A 13,090-nucleotide genomic window follows, 5' to 3' on the forward strand; every position below is an offset into this window, starting at 1 on the left:
GCCTAATGAAATTACCAGTGGCAGTATTACTACCTAATACTTGAAGCAGATCAGCTGGCATAGAAGCAGCAGGACTGAATGCAAATCCTTGTAGTAAAACAAAATAAATTATAAAGAATATTCCTATGCTGTAAGTAAAACACCATCATGCAGGAAGAGCAGTTGTCTACAGTGCTAGGAGGAAAATCTGGAAAAGGGCAGCAGAAGTGGAGGCAGACCTGAGAAGATGGAGCTGATGGGGTGAGCAACTCAAAAGTTTCAGGTACTGAACTGTGACTTTCTATAGATTTGGAATACCCCTGGGATTTCTTTTCAGCATAATTCTTGGAAAAAAGAATTGTTTGAAGACAGTTGGTCCCACCAAGCCCAACAGTGTAAAGTCTCTGTCAGGGTCTGCCAGTGAAAAGACTTAGAGAAGGACACAGAAACCCTTGCAGGTATCTAATCAATAAGTTAAGGAAAGTTAAAACCTCGTCCTGGGCACCTCAGCCTTAGCATGAGACTCCATATCCTCTTCTATTTATCCTTATATTAAAGTGTAGATATGATTTTATCAGAAAATCAGCATTTTGCACAATGATCCTCTTCCCTATTTGTAATCTGTTTTAATACAGCAAATTCTTTTTACTACTTGTGCAAGCTGAGACTCTCCTCCTTGATTTTAGCTAATGCAATTCTTAATTATCAAATCTGCCCTTGAAGCATGTGAGTGAGGAGTCAAAAATGGCATTATTATTATCATCATCATCATTATTATTTTGACAGTTAGTACAAGTAAGAAGAGGTTTGGGGAGAGAAACATTTTTTATATTAACTGATATAACTATATAAATCAATCAAGTTCTGTGGAAATTGTTCCATCACATGAGTGGCAAGTTATTGAAACAAGGGCCTGGCTGCTCAGAAGGCCCAGAAGGTTTGATCTGCCTAAAACAGCTGAGCCAATTGATCTAAAAAAAAGAAAAAAGAAGTGCTGTTGTTCATTTTTGTATTTCCTATTTCTGTTCAAGAGCCCAGCAAGTTGGTCATAAAGCATTTATTGTTGAGTCAGGCTTCCTGGTAGTTGTTCATGCTCCATTTGTCTGCCACCTGTGCAGGTGGACCTTGGGCTGCAGGTATCCACCACATGTTACCATGGAGCACCTTATAAATGAATCAGCATTACAAACTCCTGAATGCATCTCTATCTGTGCTTCAAAGGGCAGAGAGATGAGCAAAAAACAACCAACCCAACCAAAACCTACGATAAAAGCCAGAAAAGAAGTGTGAAAAATATAAGTAAATTATGGAAAAGATAGTATTTGAAAAAAAACCCAAAAACAACAAACCAAAAATCAAACAAACCAACAAAACACTATGAGGAAAACCACATTGGAGGAAACCAAACAACTGCAAACCTGCTGATACCTATATGGAGAAGCAGGAACCACTGTCTTCCCCAAGCATGAGGGGGAATAGCACAGTTCAGAAGTCAGCAAGCAAAGTATACCATTCAGTAAATGAAGAGACATTTACTTTCATGTTCTGTCACAAATGTGACAAAACATTAAAGACTTCCCATGCAAGTTTTTACCCTGCCACTACAGCACTCTTCCACAACAACAGTGATCAATGTTATTTCCATGGTTCCTTTGCACACACTTTAGAATATCCCAGCTCCCCACATTCAGGTGTTCTGCTTCCCCTAATTCCCTTTTCCATTAAGCACACTTAGCTTCAAGCAATCTAGGACAGAGTCTAAAGAATAACTTGTTATCAAATTGATATAAAAGCAGATATATTTAGACATGATAATTTTCTAATTGAAATCTGTAGCAGGGAGGCTGAAAGAAGACTATTTCTACAAATTTAGGGGAGAGTACAGTAGAACAGTCAGTCTGCAACAGAACTACTTTTAGCTTCAAAATCCCTTTTTTCTTCTGTTATCTAGATCCTGGATGTCTCCAAATGCAGAAAAGGGTAAGTCTTAAAAAAAGTCACTCTACTGACTATGCATTCAGAATTACCTGTCTGACTTGACACCAACAGCATAACCTGCCTACTTAAAATGGTTTGGTTTATATACTATTTTTTTCAGTATACTAAAATGGTTTGGTTTATATATTTTTTTTTCAGTATGAACTGTTATTTTATGATCAAGATTTTTAGAGAGTTACAGATTTCCCCTCAGCATGCCAAAGAGCTTTCCCAAGGAACTGGAAGACAGTGAAGAATCACTCCTATCCTACATAAAGTACATTCAGAATCTGAACCAGACAGAACAACTATTGCCTTTTAATGGTTTCTGCCTTTCTTACCTTGTGTTATAAAGAGCCTCTCAAGTCGGGGGGTAAAACCACATACACTACAAGACACTGAAGAGTGCTCTGCTTAACTGGTGAACCATTACAATACTTCTTTAATTAAGTGTTTTTTATGGTTTGGTTGGTTTTGTTTTTTTTTTTAACTTACCCAAAATTTCTACATATTTACAAAGACATCGAGGAAATATTTTTATTCATTCCTATGTAGTTTTTTATTAAATGTAAAGGGTGTTGCAAAATCTAAGTTAAGTAATAATGCTTCCCTCCTAAAAATGAAACAAAACAACAAACCTTCAGTTTAAGTTTATTTAAATTAGTTACTGAGCAGTTCTGCTATACCACTATACATCCTTTTTTTCTTGTTATACATCCAATGACATAATAAATGTGTAGTAAAATTAAAATGCTGTAACAAAAATCTTAGCACAAAGGACTGGACAGAGAGTGGTCCTGTCTTTCAGCAGCTAGAGCAGGTCAGTGTTGCCCTGAGTATGCTGAACTACTCAGAACAGTTACAGAAGCTGACAGAATAATTCTTAGCTTCCCCTTGCATTTATAAAGATGTAAACTGTGATCTATTTTCTGCAAGATTCCCCATTTATTCAACAAGTCCTGTACCACTGGCTGTTGACTAGCCTCATTTGCCTGTTTCTGACATTCTGAAGCCAAGTAAGAGATGTACAACAGGCAAACAGGGATGCATCACACAGAGACTTTGCTGGTACTTACCAGGGTCGGCTGACAACTGGAGTTGTCAGGCATGCCTTAGTATGCATGACCTGGGTTATAAGCTCAACTAGGAAGCTTTTACATATGGTTTTCTTATGAGTCCCTGACAGGGTCATTTGTTTTTCCACACTCCAAGAGATTAGTACAGAAACAAGAGATGCAAAACAAGCATTGAATTAGAGCATGCAACTCCAGGGTCAGGAGTTGTGCTGCAAATAAATTGCCAGGTAGCTCCTCAGAACCCTTCTTGACTTTTCTTACCAATTAAATGAAGAGAATGTTTACCAACTTAAGGAGCAGACCATCAGAATAATGCATGTTCACATTCCCCATTTTTAATCACTTTTGGCTCACTTTTACTGCTTTCCTCAGTGACAAGCCTTACAAAGTGCATTGCATTCAGAAGAAGAGTGTCACACTTGAAAGAAACATGTTAGCAACTGGAGAAAGAGCTGATTACAAAGAGGGAAGAGGCTCATAGAATTGTACCATCACTGAGCAAGATGAGAAGTTGAACCAACTGAGGTACATGCAATGTGTTTGCTTCTGGGAGCTATGAGGCTGCCCTGCACGTGCAGGTGGTGCAGACATCCAGGTGGTAATGAAGACACAGTTTGTTCTTCTTCAGCTGATGAAGTTCACCACCAAATGGGGTAAGGGATGCAGGAGAAAAAGGGAAACAAAAATGGGCCTCCCAGATGTACACAAAAAGCCTGTGCTAAAGCAACTGGTTAATGTTACGTACACTCTAGTTTTGGTGCAGAAGATTAGCATAAATACTTCCAAATGCAAAGACTCCTCTTCCCAAAATGGCTTGTTACAAGACTGGCTTTCATGAAGTAAACACCTAGACTTCACAGGAATTACTAGCTCTCATCAACAATTAATTAGAAGAACTAAAGCCTGAATCATGCAAAGTGATAGACTGATACTACAGCTCACTAAACATCATCAGGCTCATTTGCTATGCTTCAGTTTGTTTGGATAACCCAGTATAAGAAAGGCACTCTAGTATAGCACAGAGTGACTAAGCAAACTGCTGATACTCTGAACCTTAGAGATATTCGGGGAACTACAGATGAAGGCTCATCCCAGGTTTACTTTAACTGGTAAGTCAAATTTAAAGAGGTAATTCGCTTTAAGAATAATGCCGTTGAACATACTGTTAATATTTTCCTAATTGTACAAAACCCAAACCACATGGGAATTTCTCTTCTAATTTAAAACCTTGCAGTTAACAGAAGAATGAACAAGTGATTCAAGCATCACACTGAAGACCATCAACACAAGCACACTGTACAAACAGCATCTCCCAAGAGAGGAAAGATTGTTCAACTCCTAAGAAATTAATCTGGGAATTCCATTTGAGAACACAAGAAAGGGAGAACACCAAATATCCATATTTTCAAGGCAAAGTCAAAAGACTGCAGCTGCTGAGGGGGCAAACTTCTGCTCCTGTCTACAGCCAACTTTACTTCATCAAGGACTTGCCTACTACAGTGAACACCGTAAAAGCAAGAATGTAAAAGGTAAAAGCATATCTGTAACAGAGACAGAAAATAATGATTTTTCAAATCACTTTTAAAGATGGGGTCAAGGAGACATCAATGCCTCCTAAGTAACCACATGCCTTGTCCTTTCAAAGAGATTTCACTTTAAAATACATAAATTCTAAAAGATGAACTACTTTGGAAAAATTGATGCACAAATCAGGTACGCCCTCATTTATAATAATACACAACTTCTAATCCCTTCTGCATTCTAGGAGGGCTTCGAATCATAGACTGCAACCTCAAATCCCACAACACTCTTTAGAAGCGAAAGAGAACACTTGTTCTTAATGTCACTGGAGGGCTGAGGCCTCCAATGTACTGAAGGGTCATTTCAGGTCTGAAAGTCAGGACTTGTGAGCCCTGCTGAGGTAGAATGGTTTGGACATGAACCCTCACTGCAAGAAGGACATTAAGGGGCTGGAATGTGTGCAGAGATGGGAATGGAGCTGGGGAAGGGTCTGGAGCACAAGTCTGATGAGGAGCAGCTGAGCAAGCTGCAGGGGCTCAGCCTGGAGCAAAGGAGGCTCAGGGGGGCCCTTGTGGCTCTGCACAGCTCCTGACAGGAGGGTGCAGTCAGGTGGGGGTCAGGCTCTGCTCCCAGGGAACAAGGAACAGGACAAGAAGAAATAGCCTCAAGCTGTGCCTGGGGAGGTTTAGATGGGATACTGGGAAAATTTCTGCACTGAAAGTGTGGTCAGGCAGTGGAACAGGCTGCCCAGAGCAGTGGTGGAGTGACCATCCCTGAAGAGATTTAAAAGACCTATGGATGTGGCACTTTGGGACAGGAGTTAGTGGTGGAAGGGCTGAGGTAATGGTTGGACTTGATGATCTTGGATTCCAACCCAAATAATTCTATGATTTCCCTGAGTGAATCTACATGGTTAAGTGCTGTAGCTTCTGTAAAGAATTCCCATTGAATTATTTTATTAAACTTAACTCATAATTTCTTATTATTAACAATTAATGGCTTTATGGAAAAGGGGAGAAATAATAATATTCCTAATACAAAACAAACTAAGAATGGAAAACATCAAACTTCTGTTCTTGAAAATTAAAAAATGCCCCAAACTTTGGATGATCAATACAACATCCAACTGAACAACACAGTTTTATGAGTGTCAGAAGTAAGTTCTTACTTACCCGGCTTGAATGAGCTCATTGAGTTTAGCTGCGTTCTTGTCATCCATACCTTTCCAGTAAATGAGATAACACAGTGAATTAGGATTTACACTGTTAAACCCATGGCCTTCTCTGTGTCCTATTGGGTTTCCAAAGCTATTACATTTTATTCTCACATAGGATTAACGTGCATAAATTTGCTGTAACATAGTTCTTCTGGAAAGTTTGTATTTTCATAACATGCAAGCTTTACATGGTCCTTGCCACAAAAATTACTTTTTACACATGGATTAAATAATCCTAGTTTAGGTACTACAGCCATCTTTGAACATTGGGCTTTAATCTGACACTGGGTTATTAAAAAGCAAAGCTTCTTCCTGCTCAGTCTCTGTTCCTAAGGCAGCAAGGCAGAATGAAATAGCACCCTAGTACTTTACAAGAGTAAATAAAAATAATAAAATGCACATGCAACCCTCACTTTTTCGTATGCATTACAGAGCATGTTTTTAGACAGAAATTTTGGTAACTCCATTTATATGACAGTTAGGCCTAGATCTATTCACTGAACAATTAACCTCCCCCTGGCAATGCTAAAAGTATTTCTGGAGTGTTTTCGTGTCTCAATAGCTCTCAGTAAGTCTTCTCCATTTATGAGGCTGTGAATACCACAAGAGGAAAAAAAGAGGGGGGAGAAGGAAGAAACTGCTTTTCTATAGAGTAGACCTGTCATAAATGGGTGTACAGTCCTGCATTTTGAGTACCTTTGGTCTTGGAGACAAAAATTTTCTAAGTGATAGTGAGTAAAGTATGTAGCCAAGTCCCAAAGTTCTATAAAGACAGAGCAGAGAGGCTGCAGGTATTGCCATGGTGACCGTGTGAAATCTTACTCCCAGTCATAGCAAGAAGGGTCTGCTTGTAAAAGAAATGTGGGTACAGGAAAGAAACACTAACACTGATCTCTGCTGACAGTGCAATGTGCCTTGCTTCTGCACCTGCTTTGTCATCAAACAGCTCAAAATTGCTTCTCCAAGTTGAGCACTGCTTCTCCAATTAACACACTAGAGATCTTTAAACAAACAGAATAAAGTCAGTATGAACATTCACAACAGTCACGTTCATTACCTGTTATGACAGCAATCCCAGGTAAGGGAATAACATAGCTAAAAACCTTTCCCAAAATCCCATAATCCTTTTAGGAATTGTACTTGTTCACGCATGAACACTTTCATGTCCATTTCACCTTACAAGTAGTACGACTTCACAAAGAAGTGAAGGCATTTTGATGGTTCTCCATGTCCCACAAATTAAACAAAGCAGGTAGAAGATGCACTATGATGTAACACTGTGCAAAAAGCCTGGGGACAAATGAAAAAATACATGGATAAAAAGGTGCATGCACACGAACTGGCACATGTTTCTCTGCCCATTCTTCAAGGCAATCATGTCACAGCTCTCTCTGGTCTGGAAGCCATGAAAACCACAGGAACCATGTCCTGGGGCTCATCCCCCCAGTATGGACAGTAGGGTAAGGTAGGGATCCTCTATTCTACTCAGGTGAAATTCCACCTGCAGCTCTGGGGGTCCCAGCATATGAAGTACTTAAAGAAAGCTTAGGAAAAAGAAACCAAGGAAAGACTTCTCAGCAGGGCCTGAAGAGACAGGACAAACGTTGATGGTCTTAACAGGAAGACTTTTTATTATGAATGTGGAGAGGCCCTGGCACAGGTTGCCCAAATAAGCTGTGGGTGTCCCATCCCTGGAAATGTTTAAGGCCAGGTTGAATAGGGGTTGGAGCAACCTGGTCTAGTAGAAAGTACCCCTGCCCATGGCAGGGGGTTGGGATAAGATGGTCTTTAAGGTCCCTTCCAATCCAAACCACTCTGTAGTTCTGAGAGCCTAAGCTCAGGTATGTTGCTAATGCAGTTAATCAACTGCCAGCAAACAGCAGAGCATTGTTATGGCACATACTCCTCCATCTTCACTCACTGACATGGACAAAACTGGACTCTGGGACTGACAAGGTCAGAACCCATCTTGCTTAGGCAGTAAAGTTATTTCCAATTCTGATTTCTGTCTTTTCGTCTTCAGGATACAGTGAGCAAACATTTAGAGAAAAACTTGGAAAAATACACCATCCCAGATTTTGACTGCATGGGCACAAATAATTCTGGGTGTAAGTAGTATCATTTACACCCTTAATTGCTTAGGTTTCAATAATAACAGAATAGATCATCTAAGCTTTGAGTATGTTTTCCTGTCACCTGTGGGCAATACATGCACAGCATTTTGCAGACAGATAAAGCTAAAGAAATCTATCAAAGTGGACTAATGCAACAGACTAAGGAAGGTCTGTAAAAATAAAAATGCATTTAATGAAGAAATAACACCACAGATTACAGCAACAGTCAAGAACTTAATAGTGGAACTGAACTAGACACTGCCAACCTCAAGGGTAGTAACTTCTGATTCTAGAATGTAAAAATAACCTGAAGTCATTCATACTCACATCCCCCGATCTTTTTCCTTAGTTCCCCATAGCAGATTAAGCCATACAGCTCCAGGGAAGATTTTTTCAGCCCTTGAGAAAACACTAGAAAGCAGAAGAGGTGTCAGTGAGATGCAGGTTGCAGATACGCACAGCTACATTGTAAATGCTCATTTCAACACTATAAAGGAGAGGATCTGTATTTTCAATTATGAGACAAATCACAAAGGCAAAATTAAGTTCTGGTTCAAGAAACACTATAATGGGACTGGTTCACCAACTTTCTTTTTATGGCATTTTTTAGATTACAGGAAAACAAACTCCATGGAATTTAAACAAATATGCAACTGCTCAATATGCAAAATAAAGCCAATTCATAATAAAGCTAGGTCCAGTATCAATTGTTTACAAATTCTAAGGGAAATGTCCAGATGCCCCCAAGCAAATGTATACAGAACAATTTCACATGAAAATTCAGGGGTAGGTTTGTATTTTCCAGATGACAGATTTTTTGGGGCGCACAAACACATCCTAAGAGATTTGATGCAAATTCTAGATTCTAAATTTTTACACAAAAAATTGATGGCATTTTATTCAACTTTGCAAGGGTTTTTTTTTGTCCTTTCTCTTCAACATACAAGATGCAGACATTAATGCTAATAGACCTAAAGATCTATGATAGCAAGGACAGTCTTGTGATTTACAAACCAAGTGAAAATATTTATTCTTGTCTATTCATCAAAACTTTAGTTCTCTTTGATCCCAAAATGCAAGCACACGTATTTCTACTAATATTAAACCTAATCAAACTACTGCACTGACTGTTAAAATTCCTTCAGACAATGAGATTCTGGACCCCAAAGACACAGATACATAACTGATTTTTATTTTAAAAATTCTTCCATACTGTGTTCACTGCAACACTGGCTTTTAAACAAAATACTAATGGCTTCATCTTAAACTGCTGCCTTGTTTGGAAAAAAGAACTCCCAAATACACCTTGTGCCAGGTTGTTGAGATACTCAAGTCCTCCTTTAGGTAACCTAAGCCCAGGAACACAAAAGTTCATAAAGAACTACATATTCACAGTATAGTATGTACCATCACACATAGTATGATACTAAGTACATAAGCTTGTACACTAGCTTGCATTCCTTCAGCTTCTTTCTAGCCATATCCATTTCTCCATAATGACTTATTTTTAATAACTCATTATTTTTAATTTTTAGTGAGGTTTAGCAAGACCAAGTGCTGGGTCCTGCACTTTGGCCAAAACTCCCTGCAGCACTACGGGCTGGGGACAGAGTGGCTGGATAATGGCCAAGCAGAAAGGGACCTGAGGGTGCTGACTGAACATGAGCCAGCAGTGTGCCCAAGAAGACCAATGGCTCCTGGCCTGGATCAGAAATGCTGTGGCCAGCAGGACAAGGGCAGTGATTCTTCCCTTGTACTCAGCACTGGTTGGGCCACACCTTGAGTGTTGTGTCCAGTTCTGGGCCCCCCCAATTTAGGAAGGATGTTGAGATGCTCAGATGTGTTCAGAGAAGGGCAGCAAAGGGTCTGGAACACAAGTCCTGTAAAGAGTGGCTGAGGGAGTTGGGTTGTTTAGCCTGGAGAAAAGGAGGCTCAGGAGAGACCTCATCATTTTCCACAACTCCCTGAAAGGAGGGTGTAGCCACGTGGGGGGTCAATCTCTTCTCTAACACACTGAGTCACAGAATGAGAGGACACAGCCTTAACCTGCATCAGAGGAGCTCTAGGACAGAAATTAAGAAGTTCTTCACAGAAAGGATGACTGAGCATTGGAATGGGCTGCCCAGGGAGGTGGTGGAGTCACTGTCTCAAGAAGTGTTTAAGAAAAGACTGGATGTGGCACTTGGTGCCATGGTCTACTTGACAAGGTGGTCATAGGTTGGACTTGATGATCTCAAAGGTCTTTTTCATCCTAGTTGATTCTGTGATAAAGAGATTATATTGCACACTAGCTTTGCATTCCTTTAACTTCTTTCCACATCCATTTCTCCCTGAAGAGTTATTTTTAACTTGAGAGGCTTTGGCCACAGACTACAGATGAATTTACTATCCAAAATTTTGCTGATATTCAGGAGTTATTCAAAGACCAAAAAATTCAACCACCACAAATTTATGCATCTTAGAATAGACCATCAGAATGACCAGAAAACTCTGGAGACTATTACTTAATTACAAGCTAATGGGAGAAATTACATTTTTGACACTCTAAAGTCAGAACAACTCAATCTTACTAAACTAAAATCTGGTCACTCTGAAATACATTTCTTTAGCCTGTTATTCAGATTAGGCCACCCACAGACTAAGCTGAATCCTCTCTGCCCATTCCTAAATAGTATGGATTTGATAAAAATCCATTTTAAATTAAAATGCTACTGTTATAAAACACCACCAGCAGTTTATCTGACTTCCTAATTTCGTTTTCATTAAACCACTTGCAGAAGGAGGGAAAAGAATGGGAAGGGGAATATGGCACTGGGAATCATAAGTTATTGAACCCATGGTACAATTTCAAACTTCTTTAAAGTGGGAGCAAATATGCCATCATTTACACTTGTATTGGACTGTGATTTGTTTCTACCTTCCCCCAAGAATTGCAAAGTGGTGCTGGGTCAGTGTGCTCGATGGAGCCATGCCTGATTAATGTCTAAGCAGTTCTTGAAGGTGTGTTCCTGACAATACAAAAACATTTCCTTGAACCTGGTTTTCCCCCAAGTATTAACAGAAGGATCTGCATTTACTATGGTGTGGTGAATTCACAGAACAGTAGTGATATAAACACCAGGCTTTGGAAAGCATTTTTCACAAAACATGAACCTTGATAGGGCCATGCTAACAAAAACAAGAAGTGAGACACTGTGAACTCCCTGTTCCTCCTCAGTTTTTATTTCCTCACCTCTAAAAGGCAGGACTGCAACCCTTGCACCAAGCCCATTTTGGTGCATACTAACCATTATCAAAGTCAATGTACTTGGAGATCTTGTGCCAGGTGCGGTAGTAGAAGTGCCGGACCTGCTCCTTGTTCTTCACCATGCTTGCTGGTTTGCCTTTCTTCTTGTATTTCAGGGCAATGTTGTTCTGGATAGCTTCAAAATCCTTCCCATGCTGAAGAAAGAATAAATCAAATAGAAATACTCAAATCCAAACTTGGATCTTGCTGTAAGTCAAGTCAAACAATGTGAGGGGCTTTGGGGTTCTTCGTGGGAAATTGGACTTCAATGGTCATAAACAAAATTTTTGGGGACCAGATCTCAACTGTGAAAGAATGACACTGGCTTCCTTTGTTTTATATAAAATGCAATATGGATACCAAATTAATTACTTTCCAATTTCTTTAGCTGTTTCAAAATAAAAACAGTAGGTTGCTACCAAATTGAAAAAATCATCCAACTTTACTGACAAATGTGTTAAGTAGCAGGACTAAAAACACTGATTTTCTCCCTGAGCATTCTTTACTTTCCTCTGCATTCCCCCCACCACTTCTGACTAAATGAAAAACATACCATATTTACCATCTGCAGTTTTATTTACAGTACTTTTCATGTTACTGTTACTAGGAGTAAAAAGTTTGAGTTTCAAAAGACTTGATTTTATACACATTAACTCCTGCTACCACAAAATTTTTGTATTCGGAAAAGGTTGGAACTGATTTCAACACAAAGTATGAAAATCTTTTCTGAAAGGCAGTGCCACAAAATGAATGGTAGGAGGGACTGAACAAACTGAGTCTTGGATCCACCTTAAAACAATTTTTTTAAAAATTTGCTTCACTATTCAAAAAAAATCAGTGAAATGGCTTAAAAATTACTTGCTTGCCAGGAACACTACTGCAATTCAGAGGAGTTAAAAAAAAAGAAAACACTGTTTAAGTGTTCCGTTTGTCCACAAAACATATGCATGTGATACCATACCTATGATGAAAAAAAAAAAAAATTCAAAAAGATGCACATGTTCAAAGAAAACTCCCCATCATTGCTTTTTTACATTTGGCATGCAGTTTTAAAACAGATAAGCTGTTGAAATCATCACAGGAACAGGACGAGCAGGGATCCACCATATAAAACATAAGAGACAGAAGATAAGATGATATAACTTCTTGTCTCTCGGCCCAAGGACTGAACGGGCTCTAGCCTCTTCAGGGCCAAAGATTAAACACAATTCTCTTCAGAACAGAGCAACTTTTCTTGTTTGGTATTATAACAGAGCAAGTGTGTTGCTTTTGAAAGTTCAGACAGGGACATAATTTAATTATTTTTTCATTTGAAACAGAACCATAATTAAATAACAACTGAACTTACTATAAACATTTATTAATAAAACTCAGAAATCTTTCCTTCGTATTTAAAGGGAAAAAAAAAAAGAAACTTGACACTTTTGACATGTAGCTCTTACAGACAGTTGTTTTACAGCCCCATGTATGGCCCTACAAATGCTCATCTGTAAGTGGCCTTCTGCTCCTGCCAATCTCACCCTAATCAACCCTCTTTAGGAATATCCAGACTCTAACCAAAGCCATCTATGTCTGTTATTTTCTTCTATATGTACCTCATACAGTCCCTCAAAGAAAGTATTCTTGTCCTCCGTGCTCCACGACTCCCACTGCCGTCGGACTTTCTTCCCTTCTTCCTTCTCTCCTGTCGAGGAACCCAGGTTCCTTGCTGCTGACTTGGAATTCCCAGCAGGATTGCTGGGAGGAATTCCTGATGTGCCACAAGGTGCAGCCCCTCCATTATCTGCTGCTGTAAAAAACCATGACCAGAGTGAATATTAAACCAACAAGAGGATTCATGGATAGAGGTAAGGGAGTAACTCAAAATTTTCTCCTTTTTCACTTGACATACAATGGGCAAATAACAAGGCTCATTTTACAG

At 39.3% G+C, this 13,090-nt stretch overlaps 1 protein-coding gene across 1 annotated transcript in view; it reads right to left on the reverse strand.

The window, feature by feature from the left end:
• The window catches only part of CRAMP1 (cramped chromatin regulator homolog 1), a 45,908-nt gene that overhangs the window by 21,085 nt on the left and 11,733 nt on the right, over window positions 1-13,090 (reverse strand). Inside the window, exons 3-6 of the mRNA XM_058815795.1 lie at window positions 12,765-12,958; window positions 11,171-11,324; window positions 8,211-8,294; window positions 5,726-5,774 (exon numbers count right to left, since the gene is read on the reverse strand). Coding sequence (XP_058671778.1) covers window positions 5,726-5,774; window positions 8,211-8,294; window positions 11,171-11,324; window positions 12,765-12,958 — 481 coding nt within the window. The remainder of the gene's footprint in view (window positions 1-5,725; window positions 5,775-8,210; window positions 8,295-11,170; window positions 11,325-12,764; window positions 12,959-13,090) is intronic.

The sequence above is a fragment of the Ammospiza caudacuta genome, chromosome 17 (assembly GCF_027887145.1).
Source record: "Ammospiza caudacuta isolate bAmmCau1 chromosome 17, bAmmCau1.pri, whole genome shotgun sequence".
NCBI classification, from domain to species: Eukaryota; Metazoa; Chordata; class Aves; order Passeriformes; family Passerellidae; genus Ammospiza; species Ammospiza caudacuta.